At 48.3% G+C, this 19804-nt stretch overlaps 1 protein-coding gene across 1 annotated transcript in view; it reads right to left on the bottom strand.

Moving 5' to 3' along the window:
- Positions 1-19483, bottom strand: part of NOTCH4 (notch 4) — a 27465-nt gene extending 7982 nt beyond the window's left edge. Inside the window, exons 1-20 of the mRNA XM_006875662.1 lie at positions 19414-19483; positions 18542-18623; positions 18051-18346; positions 15152-15499; positions 14934-15056; positions 14612-14848; positions 14337-14492; positions 13886-14080; positions 13059-13172; positions 10377-10490; positions 10174-10296; positions 7559-7718; positions 6867-7012; positions 6466-6618; positions 6163-6280; positions 5863-5950; positions 5344-5497; positions 4151-4335; positions 1208-1460; positions 884-996 (exon numbers count right to left, since the gene is read on the bottom strand). Coding sequence (XP_006875724.1) covers positions 884-996; positions 1208-1460; positions 4151-4335; positions 5344-5497; positions 5863-5950; positions 6163-6280; positions 6466-6618; positions 6867-7012; positions 7559-7718; positions 10174-10296; positions 10377-10490; positions 13059-13172; positions 13886-14080; positions 14337-14492; positions 14612-14848; positions 14934-15056; positions 15152-15499; positions 18051-18346; positions 18542-18623; positions 19414-19483 — 3228 coding nt within the window. The remainder of the gene's footprint in view (positions 1-883; positions 997-1207; positions 1461-4150; positions 4336-5343; positions 5498-5862; positions 5951-6162; positions 6281-6465; positions 6619-6866; positions 7013-7558; positions 7719-10173; positions 10297-10376; positions 10491-13058; positions 13173-13885; positions 14081-14336; positions 14493-14611; positions 14849-14933; positions 15057-15151; positions 15500-18050; positions 18347-18541; positions 18624-19413) is intronic.
- Between the last annotated feature and the right edge of the window lie 321 nt (positions 19484-19804).

The raw sequence follows: 19804 nt of genomic DNA, 5'->3' as shown, positions 1-19804 counted from the left end.
GCCCATTATCTTGTAGTTCCACTTTGCCATGAATCTTTTGAAGTCACTTCATGTATGTGTGTGCACATATCCCCCCTCTTTTCTTGGAGGAGAAATAGAAGAGAGGATGAACACATTAAATAGATATTGGTGGTGGTGGTGTTAAGTGCCAACTCATAGTGGCCCTGTATGGGGTTTCCAAGGAGCGGCTGGTGAACGTGAACCACCGACTTTGCGGTTCAAACAAGCGTTGCAGTCCAGTGCATTAACCTGCAGTGCCATACCAGGACTCCAAGTAGATACAAGTTATTGTTAATATTGTAATTTTTTAGGTTAGCTCCATTGGTGTTATACTGTTAAAATAGTAAAAGAAAAGAAAATAGGGCCATGTACCACAAGGTCAGCAGTTCGAAACTACCAGCTGCTCCGCGGAAGAAAGATGAGGCTTTCTGCTCCCGTAAATATGTACAGCCTCGGAAACCCTGTACAGGGTTGTTATGAGTCGGAAGTGACTCCATGGCACATAACCACCACCACCACCACCACCACCATGGACCAATGATGTCAGGGTATCATGAACCAGGGCTTAAAATTAATCCAGTTCCAGGCATCTGAGATCCATTAAACATACACATATGCACACAAACATGGAGTTAAAAGAACTTATCCAAGGTCACTCAGCTTGACCTTGGAGAGCTCTTGGCTTTCTCTCAGGCAATGCCTGTGATGACAGAAAAGTCCATTCATGTTACTACATGACCCTGCCTTTTCCCTGACTGTTTCTAAGAACCCCAATAATTCCCACTCCAAAGTTCCTCTGGGCTTCCCCTAGGATTCCGACCATATGTTCTCCAATTGTGTAAGTGTTTGGGGCAACAGACAAGGGAGGTCTGTGGTCACTCACCGTGGAGCAGTGGCAGATGAAACCTGGGGGTGGTCCTGTTGTGGTCTCACAGGACCCTCCATGGGAACAGGGCTGGCTCTGGCAGGGGTCGAGCTCCACCTCACACCACTGGCCTGGCGGATGGAACAGTGGGGTGAGATTGGACCTCACACACTGCCTCTCCTAGCTCATTTCTGACACTAGATGTACAGGCCAGGGGATCCTGGGTCAGCTTCTCTGGGGTGGGGAAGGCTGCCCCAGGGGTGAGGATTGTCTATTTCCATGACCTGCTCAGCTGTGCCCCAGAGATCCCCTTATTCCCCTCTCTCCAGCCCCAGGCCTCACCTGTGTGTCCAGGGAGACACTGGCAGTAGAAAGCATTGGCCAGAGGGTGGCAGGCTGCAGTGCCCGTGGGGTGGCAGGGCTGGTCCAGACACTCGTCGACGTCCCCCTCACAGCGCAGACCCACAAAGCCGGGAGGGCAGGAGCACTGGAAGCCCCCAGGTTTGGGGGTGCAGGTACCCTGGTTGTGACAAGGCTGAGACTGGCATGCGTCAGGTTCCTTTGAGCAGTTCTGTCCACGGTAGCCTGGGGCACACTGTGGACAGAGAGTTAGTGGAGATCCAGTGGATAAGCCCAGGCCAGTCTGTCAGCTCCCACCTTCCATTTCAACCCATCATCCATCAGACCATGTGTAGCTTAACCCTTTGATCTCAACTCCTTGTAATACGCACTTGTTCCATAACATAATGCCTCTCTAGTTGCAAACTATCTCTACAACACATTACCACTACAGACAACACAGTCTGGGGCAAAACCACCCTTTTTTCACCCACACACCCATGAGGTTTTTACAGACTTTAGTAATGAATTCACAAATATTTATTGAATGCCTACTTTGTGCCATGGGAGCGTGGTGGCTTTAGAGGATAAACACTGGACTGAGAACCACAAGGTCAGCGGTTCGAGCCCACCAGCCACTCCGTAGGAGAGAGATGAGGCTTTCTTTCTGCTCCTGCAAAGATTTATAGCCTCAGAAACAGGGTCACTATAAGAACTGACACGAGGCACTCAACAACTTTGCGCTAAGCGCCAGATTTTTTGGGAACTCTAGAATGCACAGAAAATTAGAACTTATTCCTGCTTCCATGAAGCGCTTTGTCAACTAGAAGAGATAGACAGCTAACATTGCATGGTTTACATGCATAATCTCATATAACCCACCTAGATGACTTTTCATGTGGATTATCTTGGTTGATCCTAATTTTACAGACAAGGAAAGCAAGACAATGAAAGATTAAGTGACTTTCCCAAGTCAGTAGGTGGCAGAGCTAAATTCAGTGCATATCTGTGACTCCCACAGGGTTTCCAGGATTGGACTCCTAATGTGTTGCTGCGGATCAGCATTGGACTGCAAACCACAAGGTCGGCAGTTCAACCCCACCAGCTGCTCCTTGCAAACCCTGTACAGGGTCGCTATAAGAACAGACTCAATGGCACTCAACAACAACTTTGTGCTAAGGATCAATTTTTTTTTTTTTTTGGAACTTTAGAATACACAGAAAATGAGAACTAATTCCTGCTTCCATGAAGTGCTTAGTCATTGGTCGCTATGAGTCAGAATTTTTAGCCAGAATGCTAAGGAAAACAACAATCTTTAAGGAAGTCAACTGCCACTTCTTTTCCCGAGGAGCATTCTGTGGGTTCAAACCACTCTCCTGAATGCTTAACTAGTGTGCCACCATAGCCAATGCTCTTAACCATCTTCTGCTTTTATATCATGCTGCTTGTGCTATAAGGGTGATTGAAGAGGTCTGAACCATGGGCTGAGATTTTGTAAGAAAAAGAAGAGTATCCAAGAATTGGAGAACCAGGAAAACTTCAGAAAGACAGTTCATTGGGTTATGTGGGAGAAAAGGGAATTTACAAAGGCACCCGAGGAATTGTCATGTTGTTGTTCTTGTTAAGTATTGTGGAGTCAGTTCCGACTCATAGCAACCCTGAGTTTCCAAGGAGTGGCTGGTGGGTTTGAGCCACCAACCTTGTGGTTAGCAGTCTAGTGCTTATCCCACAGCACTACACTAGGACTCCAAGGAATTGCCTCAGTGTTGGAAAAAGCCAGAGAAGATGGTGTCTTGGAAATTTTTGAAAGAGGGAGTTTCATGAACGTGGGTAATGAATGTACTGGGTTCACTAATGATCGCTACACTACTTTTGAGTGTGTTTGGAAATGTTTAAAATAAAAAGTTTAAAAAAGTAAATTAAAAAGTTGAAGTTAGGGACCTGTATCACACTTTCTATTCAAAGCTGTGGCTCAGAGCCCAGTAATCAGACTGCCTGGACCTGGTCCCAGCTCTGCCTGTCCTGGCTCAGTGGACTGCTGAGAAGTCCTAACCAGAGAAAGTACAAGGTGCTTCCTGGGTTTGGTCTTAAAAGGTGAGAGGAAGAGGAGTAGGGAAGGGCATTCTGGGCAGAGGCAACAGCAATGGGAAAAGACTGAGAGGCACAAGCTGGTATTGGCTGCATAGATTTTGTTGGGTGGCACAAACAATTTGCAATCACCTAACAAAAGCACTTGACCGCAAGATCAGTTTGAACCACAAGGTTGGCAGTTCAAACTCCTCAGCCGCTTTTGAAAACCCTATAGAAGGTCACTATGAGTCAGAACTGACTCGACGGCACTTGACAACAACAATCTAAAGGTTGTCAATTCATATCCACACAGTGGCACCTTGGAAGGAAGACCAAGTGATTTGTCTGTGTAAAGATTACAGCCAAGAAAACCCTGTGGAGCAGTTCTACTCTGTAAACGTGGGCGCACCATGGATCAGAATCAACAGCAATAGGTTTGAGTGGGTTTTGGAGGGTTGGGCTGGGGAGGGATGAGCCTGAGAGACAGGCAGGTCTGGGTCATGCAGGGCCTTGGGCTTCATTCTACAAGAGGACAGCCACTGAAGTATTTAAGCAGGAGAATCACAGGTTAGTGTATGTACCATTCAGTAGAGCACCCTGGTAGCGGAAGAGGGACTGAATCTACAGGATCACAAGCTAAGAGGCTGCGGCAGATGTCCAGCTGGAGTGTAGCAAAGACCTCAACTAAGGTGGTAGGATGAAAGGGAAGGGGAAAGGACAAATTTGAGAGATATTTAGGAGGTAAAATGACATGATTTGGTGGTTGGTTGGATGTATGGGGTTAAGGATGAGCTGGATACCTGGGGGTTCTCATGCACTACTATCTCCCATATCCAGCCCACCCTAGTCTCCCCTCTCCCTTCTAGACACTCTCACCTGACAGAGGTACCCATTGGGTTGGACTATGCAGGTGGCTCCATGCTGGCAGGGCCTGGACTCACATGGGTTCACCCTGTCCTGGCAAAAGTTGCCTTGGAACCCAGGGGGGCAGTGGCAGAAATAGGAGGGGCCGCTGTCGATGCAGAGGCCTCCATTGTGACACAAGGAGGAAACCTCTGTACCTGGGGAGGAGACAGACAGGAACAGATGAAGTTAAGTGCGGGGTGGAACTGTACTCAGGGGTACTAGACACTGAGCAGAGAGCCCTTTACCTTGTGGATAACTAATACTCCTGAGGGAGATAGAGACTACTCTGAGTCTGAGGATTTAGGAAATCCTGACACTGAAGAGGTTAAATCATCAAATTCCTCCTCTTAAAGCTTTAGCCAGAATGCTGCCTTCTTAGGCTAACAGTTTTATAAATGAATGCTTTCTTGGTTTAAAACAAATCTCAAGAAAGAAAGAGCTGGAAGGAAACTCTAGGTAGACATAATGTGGCTTACCAGTTGCTTAAATCTGTTAGTTATATTTTGTACCCTCTTTGATACTCTCTCATTATGATTCCCATCAACCATCCCCTAACCCCACCATAATCTCTCTCCTGAGCTCTTCTAGTTTCAAATCTTATTTGAATAAGGTAGTTATTATTTGATAAGAGGTTTGGTTAACATCAAAATGAGTGGGGTGGGGTAGAATATATTACGTGATATGTTGTTAAGTGTCTTTGAATTGGTTCCGATTCATAGCAACCCTGTAAAGGTTTTCTTAGGAGCAGCTGGTGAGTTTGAACCACCGGCCTTGTGGTTCAAACTGACCTTATGGTCCAGTGTGTTATCCTGCAGTGCCACACCAGTGTGGTTGGTTAAATGTGGCCCATTCTGAGCTACGATGATATCAACAGAGCTGAGTTGCTCCACATCAAATTATATCTCTGGTGGTTGTGTTAAACTGGACTCTCGCTGACTGGCCTGGTTGGTGGTGTTGGAGCTGTGTTGAATTTGTGACAGGAATTGAGTTGTGTTAGACTGAACTGGGTATTGAGCTGTAGAATCTATTACCATGTGTGATCTGTGTTATTTTGAGTCTCGGTTGTTTTGGCCAAAGGTTGAGTGTAGCTGCTCTTAGGGAGGGCATAGAGGAGGATCCCTTTTCTCCTTTATCTGTTCCTCATTCAGCCCTTGGGTTGGTACCTTGGCTCAGAGCACCTCTCTGGCAGGAGGATAGGGGAAGGTCACAGAGAGGCCCAGTCCATCCCTGGAGGCACAGGCACTGGAAAGAAGGTCCAGTCTGTAGGCAGTGAGCATTGTGGGGACAAGGCTTCTGCATGCATAAATCCAGCAGGGTCTAAGGGCGGAAACATGAGACAGGACAGAGCATCTGATTTCTAGGTCCAGATATGGTCCTCAGCTAAAAACTTCAGCTCCTCAAAATCCCATCCTTCTTAAACTCTCTTCTGAATGGTCTGAGACCAGGTGAGCCTCCTTGTTTTCCTTTGGTACGCATATTCTAGAATAGACCCTAGGATCAGAAATCCCTTCAGTCCTTCCTTTTTCATTCAGTACAAACCTCAAGCTAGATCTACTCCTAGACCTCTGTATCTCCCTTCATGTGCATACCTTTTCCCAACTGTTGTCCTTTGCTCAGTCCTTGATATTCCTTCTCATTAGAACTGTTCAGTTATCTGGGCACACCTGACTCAATGATCCTACCTGGCAGCTGCTTCCAGTGTAGCCAGGGGGACAGAGACATCGGGGACCCTGAGGGCCATCTTGGCAGGTTGCCCTGTTCCTACAGGGGCTAGACAAGAGAGAAACTGGGCCCAGTAAGGGAAGGTCTTGTGTGTGATGTGATGGGGTAGCAACCACAGGAGATGGGGCAATGGGCAACTAGGAAGGTAGGTCAAGTAAAAATTCTGGAATGTGGTATAAGAGACAGCCTCAAAGCCAAGGCAGATGAAGAGGAAGGAGGGGGATGGGGATGGTCTCCCTCCCTTCCCGCAGGGGTCTCACCTGTCTGCACAGCTAGGGTGGGTCCTTCCTTCACAACGTGGGCCCTGGAAGCCCATTGCACAGAGGCAGGTAGTGGTATCAGGTCTATTCACACAGGTCCCCCCATTGAGGCATGGGGCTGGAGAGAGAAGGCTGTGAGTGGTTTGATTCCTTGCCTGTTACCTGGGTTGTGACCTCAGTCACACCCCACACAGGACACACACCCCTGCCTATCAGAACAACAGCTCACTGCCATGCAATGAATTTTAATGTGGCACAACTCCACCTTGGACAGCCCTCCACCCCCCTGTGGTGGGCACTCACCAGAAGCACAGTGGTCAGTGATGCTCTGGCAGTGGACCCCAGTGTGGCTTGGGGGGCAGGTGCAAGAGTAACCTCCAGGAGTGGGCCTGCAGGATCCACCATTGAGACAGGGCCCCGAGTGACAAGCTGTCACCTCCTCACTGCAGGTGGGCCCTGAGGAAGAGCGTGGGGTCACAAGTGGGGATCTCCCTTTTGTTCTTTCCCTCTCCTTCCCCATCTCCAGTCCTGTTGTTCTCCCTGTACAACCTCTTTTCTTCCTTCCCACCTTCCAAACATTACCAGTGCTCCCCATAGCCCATGCCCAGTTTTTCTTACTAGTGACTGAGACCCAGAGCCCTTGGACCCGTCTCTAGTGGCCTTGATGTTGATTTAGGGGTGTGAAGAGTAAGAAAGCACCTCACCTGTGTAGCCTGTGGGGCAGGTGCAGTTATAGCCAGAGGCCTGGGGAGAGCAGGTCCCTCCATGAGCGCAAGGGATGGAGATGCAGCCCCCAAGCTCCACCTCACACTCTGGCCCTGTCCAGCCCATGTCACACACACATGACGACCTGGTTATAAAGAGAAAGGGCAGTTGTTTTTTAATTCTTCTAATGCATCTCCTCCCCTCTCCACTGACCTCCACTTGCTTTAGTTCTGAGATTCTGGTTTATTTGTTTAGTGACTTTATTCTCAGCATCATCCCTTCCCTCATATTCTTCAACTAAACACATACACGTTTCCTCTATTATTTATTTTATTAGAATGCCAGCTCCAAGAGAGCAAGGTACTTTGTGCCTTTTGTTCTTTGAGTTCTCCTAATGCCTGGAACATCACCTCTACATAGCAGATGCTTAATAAATATTTGTTTGTCTAATGAATTTATGGATTAGCCCTGGGACTTAATGGTTTTCTTTCTGCTTGGCCCCCAAGTCTGGGGCTTCCTCTCACTATTTTTTGGAGAACATTCACCAGTACACCATCCCATTAGCTATCCCCTAAGAACTTTGTCATCTCCTTGTTCGCCATTGGTTCACCTTTCACTAGCTGTCCTCTCTTGGCCAAGCTAAGGAGGACAGAAAGGAGGCGGCAGATGGGGCGGGCCTGGAAGACGTTACCTCTGGCAGTGCCCATGGTAGCAGGTACAGTTATCCTCAGTAGGGACACAGCCAGGACTTCCATCAGGGCAGAGGCAGTGAGCTTTGTTCTCCCAATCCTGGCATCCTTGCTTGTGTTGGCAAAGGTTGGGATCACATACGGGGACCTCACAAAACTGGCCTGGGTGAAGAGAGATAGGTAAGAGAGAAAACAGAGTTCCTCCATGTTCTTGATGGAGACAAAGGCCACTTCTGATGCATAACTTGCTCATTCCTCATGAACCTGTCCTTCCATGTGTCCCTTCAGGATATTGTCTCAACCTCTCAGGATGACACTCAGGGTCCTGCATGGCATGACTGTCCTACAACTGCTAGATTTCTCATCTTTGCTCTGTGTCACTTACAATTCCTTGAATGGGATGTACTTTTCTTCCCTTTGCACACACAGTTATCTCCAACTAAAACAGTGTCTTACATTCTATCTTGACACAGTCCTACTCATCTTTCAAGACTTAGCTCAGTCATCACCTCTTCCATGAAGTCTTCCCATCTTTCTGGGTTGGTTAATCCTTTGTGCTCCCATAGGATGCTATGCAGTCCTCTTTCAGAGTACCACTCTGGGCTGTAGTCATTCATTAGCTTGTTGGTCCGTCCCCACTAGATTCAAAGCCATTTGAGAATAGCAACTCTCTTACGCAACTATATGTCTGTAACACAGTGTAATAATATCTGACATAGCAAACCTATTACCAGTGAGTGGACTCTGTCTGACATTTTCTAAAACAAAACTCCTGAATCCAAACCTACTACCATTGAGTCTGTTCTGATCTCATAGTGACCGTGCAGGCAGAGTAGGACTGCTCCATAGGATCTCCAAGACTAAATCTTTATGGGTGCAGACAGTCTCATTTTCCTCAGATCCACTAGCAACACTCATGGAAGCAGCAGTCAAGAAATCAAATGACGTATTCCATTAAGCAAATTTGCTGCAAATCTGCAAATACCATGGCTTGGATCAGGCGCACCTTAGTCCTCAGACTGACATCTTTGCTGTTGAATACTTTAAAGAGGCCTTGTGCAGCAGATTTCCATATTGTAATATGTCATTTGATTTCTTGACTTCTGTTTCCATGAGTACTGACTGTGGATCCAAGCAAAATGAAGTGTTTGACAACTTCATTCTTTACTCCATTTCTCATGATGTTATTTATTGGTCCAGTGGTGAGGATTTTTGTTTTCTTTACATTGAGGTACAATCCATACTGAAGGCTGGAGTTTTTGATCTTCATCAGCAAGTATTTTAAGTCCTCTTTGCTTTCAGCAAGCAAACCTGCATCATTTGCATATCTCAAGTTTTTAATGAGCCTTCCTCCAATACTGATGCCATGTTCTTCTTCATATAATCCATCTTCTCTGATTATTTTGCTCAGCATACAGATTGAATAAGTATAGTTAAAGATACAACATTGATGCACACTTTTCCTGATTTTAAACCATTCAGTATCCCCTTGTTCTGTTTAAATGACTGCCTCTTGGTCTATGTACAGGTTCCTTATGAGCACAATTAAGTGTTCTGGAATACTAACTCTCTGCAGTGCTGTCCATAGTTTAGCATGATCCACACAGCCAAAAGCTTTTGCATAGTCAATAATCATAGGTAAACATCTTTATGGTATTCTCTACTACCAGCCAAGATTCATCTGATATCAGCAATGATATACCTAGTTCCATGGCCTCTTCTGAATCTGGGTTGAGTTTCTGGCAGTTCTCTGTCAATGTATTCTTGCATCCATTGTTGAAGTATCTTCAGCAAAATTTTAGTTACATGTGATATTAATGATATTGTTAAACGATTTCCACATTCTGTTGGGTCACCTCTCTCTGGAATGGGCACAAACATGAATTTCTTCCAAATAGTTGACCATGTAGCTCACTTCCAAATTTCTTGGCATAGATGAATGAGTGTCTCCAATGCTGCATCAGTTTGTTGGAAGATTTCAATTTGTATTTCATCAATTCTTTGAGTCTTGGTTTTTACCAATGCCTTCAGTGCCGCTTGGATTTCTTTCTTCAGTACCATCGGTTCTTAATCATGTGCTACCTCTGGAAATGGTTGAGCACTGACCATTTATTTTTGGTATGGCAACCAGGTATGTCAAATCTACTCTGATACAACGTGACCCTATAGGATAAAGTTTCCCCCATGGGATTCCCTAGGGGAAATTTTTACAAGAGCAGATTGCCAGGTCTTTTCTTCCATGGAACTTCCAGTGGGTTCAAACCACTGACCTTTTGGTTTACAGCCAAGTGCTTAACAATTGTGCCACTGGGCTCTTTCTATCTGTCATGTAGGTATTTAATAAATACTTGCCAAATAAGCAAATAAATGGCTTCCATTTCAGTCCCATCTTCTGCTCCTGAGCCCCAATCAGATCTCTCATGTTGGACTCACTGTGGGTCCTACAGTCATATCAACCCTCTTTCCCATAGTTACGCAGGCCTTGTATAGAATAACTCTAAAGAGGCCTACTCGCTCTTCAGTTTCACAATTTAACCCTCAAACACCCGTCAAGACCCTCTTTCTCACACTAAATGGACTCAAGCATTCTTCTAGTCATTTTCAGTGCCTTGCTTACCTGTGAGGCCAGAAGGACAGAGGCAAGAGAAAGCTCCTGGGTGATCAAGACAGCTGGCACCAGTGGGGCATGGTCCACTCAGACACTCATTCACTTCTGTCTGACAACGAGGGCCTTCAAAGCCTGTGGCAACAGCAAGAGACCTGTATGGACATCTGTCCCTTACCCCCCTGTCTCCCTCCAGTGTCTGAGTCCCAATTTACCTGGGAGACACTTGCAATGGAAGGTTCCAGGCTGGTCTTGGCACTGTCCACCATTGGCACAGGGAGAGCTTTCACACTCGTCAATGTCCTCCTCACATCTCGTGCCGGTGAATCCTGGTGAGGCAGGGAATGGGTGGGAGAAGAATACAAAGGTCATTGAGGGAGACAGAATGAAATTCTCCTCTTTTCTGGAAAGATGACCCTCGTTGGCTTCCCAGTGAAGATCCCTGGACAGTTGGGATGGGTTAATGGGGGGTGAGGCAAAAAAGATGAAGCTTGGCCACTTGCTAGTTACTTTGGGCAAATTACTCAACCTCCATAGAATTGAGTTTCCTCCACTGTAAGAGGGGAATAATAAATAATAGCATCTACCTCATGGTATGGACTCCTGGTGTGGTGCTGTAGGATCAGTACTGGACTGCAAACCACAAGGTCAGCAGTTCAAACCCACCAGCTGCTCCTCGGAAACCCTATACAGGGTCGGTATGAATCGGAGTCGACTTGACAGAACTTAACAACAACAACAACCACCTCATGGATTGCATGTGAAAATGCCTGCAAAGTGCATAGGCAAGTGCCTGGTCTGGAGTAAATAAGTGTCAGTTGCTATCCTAGCAGTAAATAGGAAGATGTCTTTTATGCTGGGGGAGAAAGGTCCAGGACAACTTTCTTGTGCCCAAGGTGAGCGGTGCCAAGACCATCCTGGAACTCCATGAGAGAGTGCACAGAGGACTCTGGGGGAGGATTGGAAATGAGTGACTTGGCAGGAACAGAAATGAGGTGGGTGAGGAAAGCAAAGGAAGATTTGGGGACGTAACAGAGGAGAGTTTGGAGAGCAGAGAAGGGGTTGGCAAAATAAGGGAACTCTTTGGCTAGGTTAGAGAGAAATTCAAGAGGCTATGGGTGGGGAACAAAAAATCTAGAACAAAATCAAATTCCTAAAAAATGTCCAACCTCAAAATGATGAAAACTTCCTAGATATTATCAAACATCTTAAGGCAATGAGTTGCTGGGGCTGGGGGCTCAGGACCATAGTTTCAGGGAACATCACGGTCAATTGGCATAACATAGTCCCAAAAGACAGTGTTCTACATCTTGCTTGGGTGAGTAACTGGAATCGTGAAAGCTTATGAGTGGTCGTCTAAGGTGCAGTTATTGGTTTCGCCATGTGTCTGATTCTTCATTGGAATCAATTAGTCCAATGGACTAATGGAACATGTGAACATCACTCTGCATGACTCTGAGACCAGTCAACTAGACAGTGCCTGATTACCACTAGCGACTGCTCTGAAAGGGAACACATTAGAGGGACCCAGATAGAGTGAGAGAAAATGTGGAACAAAACTCAAAATTATTTAATTAAATAATAATAATAAAAAGACTGAATTTACTGGCCAGAAAGAGAGTGGAGGAACCTCACACTATGACCCTCAACCACCGTTCAGGTTTGGAAAGGAGCTCATCTTCATGGCCCAATTTTCAATCAAGCATTAGATATGTTTATAGGTGGGGGACAGCAACACTAATATGGTATTCTCACCATGGAATGATCAATCGTTAAAAATCAAAAGGGCAACATTTTCCTAAGGACAAAGCTGAGAAGGGACAGGAAGGTGAGTAGAATGCAAATAGGAACCATAGGGAGGAAGCTGGTTACAGGGATTGTTACAGGGAGGGGATTATATCATTGTGATGAAACAAAATGTATGATTTGTTGAATGTAAAGCTAGTGATCTTGACTGTAAATCTTCACTCAATTCACAATAAAAAGCTAAAAAAAAAAATTAAATCACCAAATGAACTCACAAAATAAATAAAAAAGGCCTAGCCTAGTGGACTGATAGAGATTAGAGGAACCCCAGAGACTGTTACTCTAAGGTACCCTTTGAATGTAGTACCTTTCAGCCAGATTGTCTTATAAAATAAGCATTATCACTGTGAGTAATGTGCTTCCTTATAAAATTAGCTACATGAGATCAAGTGGTTAACATTTGCCCAAAAGCAAAGATCAGAATGCAAGGAAGGGAAGGGAAGCTAGGCAGTTAGAAACTGAACGAACAGAATGGAAAGACAGTCAAGCGCCACAGAGTGTCCGTTTAGACAATGTCTGACTGAATATGTGTCCCATGAAGTCTTATGTTAAAATTTGAGGTACATGCAATGGTTCATAACAAATGGTGCTTCTGCATGCACATTCAAACATTGTTATTATTATATTATTATGTTACAGATGTTTCACTGTATCTAAATGTTTATTTAATGTTTTTATACCTAGAAAGGTAACTACATACTATATACTAAGACAAATATTTGACTAACTGATGTTAGATATGAACTGTAAAAGTTTCCACTTATGTACAAATTCAATTGACTTAATTGAATTTAGGAACAGCACATGTTTGTAATCTGGGAACTGCCTACTTATAATATAGTGTTTATACAATATCCAAATCACATAATGTCCTATTTCAGAGAACATACTGTGGATGTTAAACCATGCATGACTAATATCATGGAAAAGTTTGTATAAAAATTGTTAAATGGGAACCTACTTTGTTGTATAAACTTTCACCAAAAACTCAATAAAATATTTTTTAAAAAGAAGTTTTGGGTGATTGCTGGCTTAAACTCTGGAGGTTCAGAGGCCTGGGGGCTGAGGGGTTGGAGTGGGACTGTACACACCAGGTAGGCAGATGCACTGGAAGCCATTTTGCAGGTCGTGGCATTCAGCATGGTTCAGGCAAGGAGCTGAGGCACACTCATCTGTCTCCACCTCACAGAATTGTCCTTCCAAGCCTGAGGACATGGGAGTGTACAGGAGATGAGGCTTGGCCAGGCCAGCCCTGGTATGGCTGACGCTTTTCTGTCCAGGAGCCTGCCTCCATCAGGTAGACCCTCCCCAGGTATTTTGGCCTGTGGGTAGGAGGAGTTGATCCCAAAAGCCCTGATCCCCTGCAGTCTTTGTCTCTGTCTCCTTCAGATGTGCAAACTCAGGGTGCAGGGCACCTGCTTGAAACCTGCTGTGAGTCATTCCTCTGTGCACCCAGGTGATGGATCAGCCTACAGATCTTTACAGGAGACTTAGAGGGTGATTTCTCTTGCTGTCGGGAGATCTGCTACCCCAAAGGAAGGATTTGAAGGGCAGTTGGAAAGCTTGGTCACTCCCATGTTGTCCCACTGCTTTGGGATGATCCTGGTCCCCATTGCCTCACCCTAATTGAGATTAGATCAACCTCTGAGCCTTGGCTGCCTCTCTCCTCTCACCTGGGGAGCCTGCCTCTGAAGCCCCTTTGCTATCCAAGACTGTATACAACCTCACTACTATCTGTGGCAGGCTTCTCCTAGAGGTCAGGGTGTCCCAGAGTTTTCATCTGGGAGAGGGCGAGAAGAGGAGAAACAGCTTTCAGTAACTGACCCCAGCTGGCCTGAGGTTATCCTTGCTCTGCAGAGCTGATGCTCAGTACAATAGTATTCTCTGTCCCCCTACCCAAAGCTCATCCAGCTGGTACCTGGTGGACAGAGGCAGTGGAAGGTGGCGAGCAGGTCCAGACAGGTACTGGCTGGGTGGCAGGGCTGGGACAGGCACTCATTGTGATCTACTTCGCAACGGGAACCTGTGTAGCCAGGGGGGCAGAGGCAATCGAAGGACCCAGGGGTGTTGAGGCAGGAGCCGCCATGTTCACAGGGACTGGGGCCTTTCTGGGCTGGGAGGAGAGAAGAATCAAGAGTCAGGAAAAGCGTGGGGGCTTGTTTGTGGTAGATGAGACCAAGTTGGGACTTGTGTCTTTAAGATGGAGAAAGACTAAGGGGACAAATAGATGGGGTCAGGGGGCTGAGCATTGATCAAGAGATGCCAAATTCGGAAAATTTCAGGAAAAAGAGATGTTCATTGGCTCATTTCTGTCTTGAGGGCAGAGGCCTGGTTGCAGCCTCAGAGCAGATCTGCTATGGGCGCCTCACCCATCTGACATTCATCCAGGTCCTGGTGGCAGGTGGGCCCAGAGTAGCCCGGCTGACACAAGCAGAGGGTGGAGCCCGTCAAGGGATTGGTGCTGCACTGGGCTTCTTGGTGACAAGGTTGACTCAGACACATGTCTTCCAGGTGGCAAAGGAGACCTACAGGGAAGGGGAAAGGAAGGAGATTCTCAGTGGCCACAGGAAGTTCCCAGCTGCCTTCTGGGGGCTTCTCTCACCTTCCATCTCCACCTCCCTGGTGCCCTCTGTTGCCCGCAAACCTGTGCGACCAGGTGGGCAGAGGCAGGAGAAGGAGCCCACGCGGTCAATGCAGGTGGATCCTGGGGCACAGGTGGCGGCGGCACAATCGTCTAGGTTCTCTTCACAGTGGGTGCCTCCCCAGCCACTCACGCATGTGCAGTGGAAGCCTCCAGCTAAGTTCTGGCAGGTGCCCCCGTTTTTGCAGTGAGGTAGACCCTGGGCCTCACACTCATCCACATCCTCAGAGCAGTCCCAGCCTGCAGAGGGGCGGAGGAACGACAAGGGCTGGGCTTCAAGCTGCTGAGAGGGGTGGCTGGGCACCAGCACGTCTGGGTCACTCACCTGTCCAAATCTCTGGGCAGAGGCAGGTGTAGGTGCTTAGCCCATCCTGGCAAGTGCCCCCATTCTGACATTGGTGCCCAACACAGTCATCTGGATTCACCTCACAGTCTGGGCCTGTGAAACCTGCAGAGGTCTGGGATCAGTTAGGGGCTGGAAGTCCTAAGGGAGACCACCCTTCCTGCCCAGAGGGTTGCAGACAAGTCCCTGTGAGGACACACCTGGGGGGCAGATGCAGAGGTGGAAGGTGGAGTCTCCGCCTGGCACCAGCTGACAGGTTCCCCCATTGCTACAGCCTCTAGGGGGACAAGGTCCTGCTTGGAGCCCACAGTGTGGCGCCTCATGCCCAGTGAGACAGAGACACTGGAAGGAGCCCAGGGTGTTATGACAGGAAGTGCCCTTGGGGCAAGGTCCTGGGTCCAGGAAGCACTCGTTGACATCATGTTCGCAGAAATGACCCTCAAAGCCAGGTGGGCAGCGGCACTGGATCTGGGGGTATGTGGCCAGACATACCCCTCCATTGACACAAGGCTTGGCTGAACAGAAGTCCCGAAGTTGGCACCGCTCACCTGTGACAGAGGGCAGAGGGCCATGTTTCTGACCCTGCACACATTCCAGCTCTTCAGAGAGAACCAGCCTTCACTCTATCTTATCTTCTTACCTTTACCCCATACCCTTTTTGCCCGGTTCCTTCTCCATCTCCCTTTGCCTCAATTTGCCATTCCTAGGGAGGCGGGGGAGGGGTGCCTGTGTCTGGAGTGACACAGAAGATAGGACATGTGTCTGACAGTGTGGGTATTGTAAACTGATGCTGCTTGGGAAAATCTGGCACAAGGAGTCTCTGAAGTAGACCCTTTCAAGGAGAGAGGAAAAAGCACTTGGCATCTGCAGGCAGGAGACATAGGTTGGGCTCCGTACTGTGACACATGGCTGTGTGCCTTTGGGCAAGTATGTCACTAAGCCTCTCTGATCCCAATTTCTTAATCTTTACCAGTTACTCTCAAGTCCATTCCAACTCATGACGTCCCGTGTGTGTCAGAGTGGAACTGTACTCCATAGGGTTTTCAATGGCTGTTTGTTTGGAAGTAGGTTTCCAGGCCATTCTTCTGGAAACTGCGCAGACTCCAATCTCCAATATTTCAGTTAACAGCCGAGTGCACTAACTGTTGGCATCACCCCACGATTCTACCTTATCCTTGGTGGTGGTGGTGGTTGTATGTCACTGAGTCGGTTCTGATTCATAGCGAGCCTGTATAGGGTTTCTGAGGAGCAACTGGTGAGCTTGAACTGCCGACTTTGCAGTTCAAACGGCTTTGCAGTCTGGCGCATTAGCCCACAGCTCCACACCAGGACTCCTGTTTATGGGAACAGAAAACCTCATCTCTCCACCTTATCTTTGTTGCTGTTGTAAAGTGTCAGTTCCAACCCATAGCGACCCTGTGTAGGGTTTCCGAGGAGCAGCTGGTGAGCTTGAACTGCCGACTTTGTGATTCAAACCAACTTAGAAGTCCAGCTCATTAACCCACAGCACCGTACCAGAGCTCCATGGTGAAAATTACAAGGATAACTAACTGCACTGTCCATGTGCACTAGTGATAACAGTGGGAATGAAGAGCCACCATTTCTTGCACAACTACTATGTGCCAGGTACTGAGCTAACTAAGAAGTTGATGAGCATCATTCCCTCTCAACAGCCGTCTGAAGTGTGAACACTAATATTCCAGCCTGTCAGCTGACAACTAACAACCTGGAGAGCTAACCGTCTTGTGCAAGCTCATGCAGCTCATTAGTGGTAGAGCTGGCATTTGGCCTGGGGCCTGGTCCAGAGTCACTCTCTGAAGAACTACAATTGTTTGTTCTCACACATGCTGTCTGGCTCCTGGTTTCTCACACCTGGTCTCAGCTCAGCTTTCTGCTGGACCCTTTAGCTCAGAATCTCCTGAAAATCTCCTTGTTCTGGGCCCTTCCCAGACTGATTAAATCTGACTTTCTGGGTTGGATACATCAATATTTTCAAAGCTGCCCAGCTGATTGCACACTTAGGTGAGTTCTAGAAGCTTTGCCTCTAATCTACTTTCACAAACACACCCTGTTTGGGGGGTGCTTCAGTTTCAATGTGCTTTTTTACCCATGTGACCTTTGTTTCTCGTTCTAGACCCTTCCATCCTGGCTGGTTCCATGGATCCCTCCTCTCCAGGGCTTGCAGCTCTGTCCGTCTATCTCTGACCACTTCCTCAGGGCAGACCATCCTGCTCACCCCATATCCATTTTTTTTTTTTTTGCTTTAGGATTACACCTCTTCTCCTGGGATGGGCCCTGACTTCTCTCTCTGGATCAAGTTTATGCCACTTCCACTATGCCTCCCACCATGTGATAGTGGGCACACCACCATTCAGAATAGGCTTCATTCAGATGCAAAAAATGCAGGGCCTTGGAGATCCCATGGTGACCCAGGCAATAATCCTTTAGCTGCTGGATTTCTCAGAGGGTCAGGGGAAGGATTAGGGTGGTGCACTGAGGGAGTTCATGTCAGGAGCTCCTTATGAACTAATTTGGAAGCATTTCAACATTTTAACAACCAATAGGGATCTGCTTTGGTAACACAGTGGTTACAAGCTGGGCTGCTAATCTCTTGGTTAGGAGTTCGAAACTACCAGTGGTTCTATGGGAGAAAGATGAGGCTTTCTGCTCTGGTAAAGATTTACAGCCTCAGAAACCCTATACAGGGTTACTATGAGTCGGAACTGGCTCCACTTCACATTGTTGTTAAGTGCCGTCGAGTCGGTTGCGACCCATAGCGACCCTGTACAGGGTTTCCGAGGGTGTAAATCCTTACGGGAGTAGAAAGCTTCATCTTTCTCCCGCAGAGCGGCTGGTAGTTTCGAACCGCTGACCTTAAGGTTCGCAGCCCGATTCGTAACCACTACGCTACCAGAGCTCTCCACTTCACATAACCACCACCATATGCATACTGGTGAATGTCACTCTTGGGTAAATGAATCACTGAACACTGGCTTGTTGATCATCATGGTCTCTGTCCTTAAAGGGCTCCCAGTCCTCTAAACTCCAGCTCCGTTTTCTCTCATCTCTCATCCTCTCTCCACTTCCATCAGCTCTTACCTGTCCATCCGGACATACAGTGGCATTGTGGTTGGCCTGAGGCCTGGATGTGGCAGCGGCCCCTTTGGTAACAGAAGGAGGGAAAACAGGGGTCCTCGAGCTGGGTCTGGCACTTCTCACCAGTGAAGCCAGGGGGACAGGTGCAGAAGAAGCTGGGGACCAAGGGAGACGGTGTGCTAGGAGAGGCTGAGGGGCCAGGGCGCAGGGCTTGGCAGCTGCCTCCATTCTGGCAGAGCTGGGAATCCTGGCAGGGGTCAAGGAACTGGCAGGTCTCACCCAGGAAGCCAGGAGCACACCTAGGCAGGGAGAAGAGAAAGACTTACATCACTGACCCCCTCCCCTGGCTCTCCCACCTCCCATCTTTTGCCTTCATTTGTTGTCCTTCCTCTCCTTCATCTCCTCCCTTTCTCCTTTCTTCCCCCTCTTGCTTCTTCCTACCCAGCTCTTGCTCTCTCTTTCCCCAGTGCCTCACTCCCCCAAGGCACACTCACTGGCAGACCTCTTGCCCCAGAGACAAAGTCAGGCAGGTGCCTCCATTGGCACAGGCTTCTGGAGAACTCCCGCACAGCAGCCCTAGGGATGGAGAGGAAGGATGAGCTGGAAAGGGGAACTCTGGGTCTGCCACCTTTCCTCTTCTAGGGACCTGTCTGCAGCAGCCCTGATCCACGTGCTCTCGAAAGCACCATCTCCTCCCATACTCTGTTTCCAGTCCTCACGTGGTCCCCACATTCCAGGCCCCTAGGTCCCAGGCCTCTCAGTTTCTACTCTTCACCACCCCCCTTTCCTGTTTATTCTCTGGCCTTCAATTCTAGCAGTCCCTCGGAAGCAAGACAACAGGAATCAGGAGGGGGGCTATGGGGGCTCAGGGAGGTGAATGGTGGGGGAGATGAATGGTGAGACATTGAAGGGATTTCCTCCCGGAAGGGCCCAGCATTAAGCCAGCCGTGGGGTGGGAACGACTGGACCAGGAAAGGCACTTGGTGGGCCCTTGACCTTCCCCAATCTCCATCTCCTGGCCTCTTAAGCCTCTTGCCTTAGCAGGTGGTGAATCTTTTCCCTCTTCTCTTACGCGTCTGCAAGGGTCTTCTGCCCCAAAGTTCCAGAGTGAGCTGGATTCTGTCTGAGGGTGGGCACCCTCTTGCCCATCCCCCCAGTAGTCACCACCCTTGGCTTTGGGCCTAAAGCTTTGGTCTGTGTGGCGGAGTTGTCTCTACAGCAGGCTGTCCCCAAGGATGGGCGAGAATCTCCTCTGTCCACAGCCCTCAAACCCTGGGGAAACCCTGGGGCTCAAACCTCTCCCTCGACACCATCAGGCATCCTTCTAAGGGAGCTGGGCCCCCACTTCTCCCACCGCATGCCTCACCTCTGGTCGTGGTTGTTGAGAAGCACGGGTGGAGCAGCAGCAGCAGCAACAGTAGTGAGAAGGACTGCATTCCAGAATCCCGGCCCCACACTCCGGTCCCCTCTCCCTCTTCAGGCAGGGACCCTTAGAGTCTCCCTGAGGCAGGAGCCACCTCCTCTGCTCCCACTGCCCCTTTTCTTCCTCCTCAGCCTACTGCAAACCTCACGTCTGAGCTGTTTCCTGAGTCACACAATGTCCTGGACACCCTAGTGTGTGTGGAGAAACAGGGGGGATGAGGGAGGGGCCTCCCTGACAGCCCCTAGGGAAGTGGGGGAAGTAGGAGAGTGTGGCTGGAGGGCAGGTGCTAGGAGAGGAGGGTCTACAAGTGGGGTGCTGGGGCGGGCAGCCCCTG

Source organism: Chrysochloris asiatica, unplaced genomic scaffold, assembly GCF_000296735.1.
Source record: "Chrysochloris asiatica unplaced genomic scaffold, ChrAsi1.0 scaffold00333, whole genome shotgun sequence".
Lineage (NCBI taxonomy): Eukaryota > Metazoa > Chordata > Mammalia > Afrosoricida > Chrysochloridae > Chrysochloris > Chrysochloris asiatica.
The sequence above is the reverse complement of the archived record's forward strand: the minus strand, read 5'-3'. Positions and strand labels throughout refer to the sequence as shown.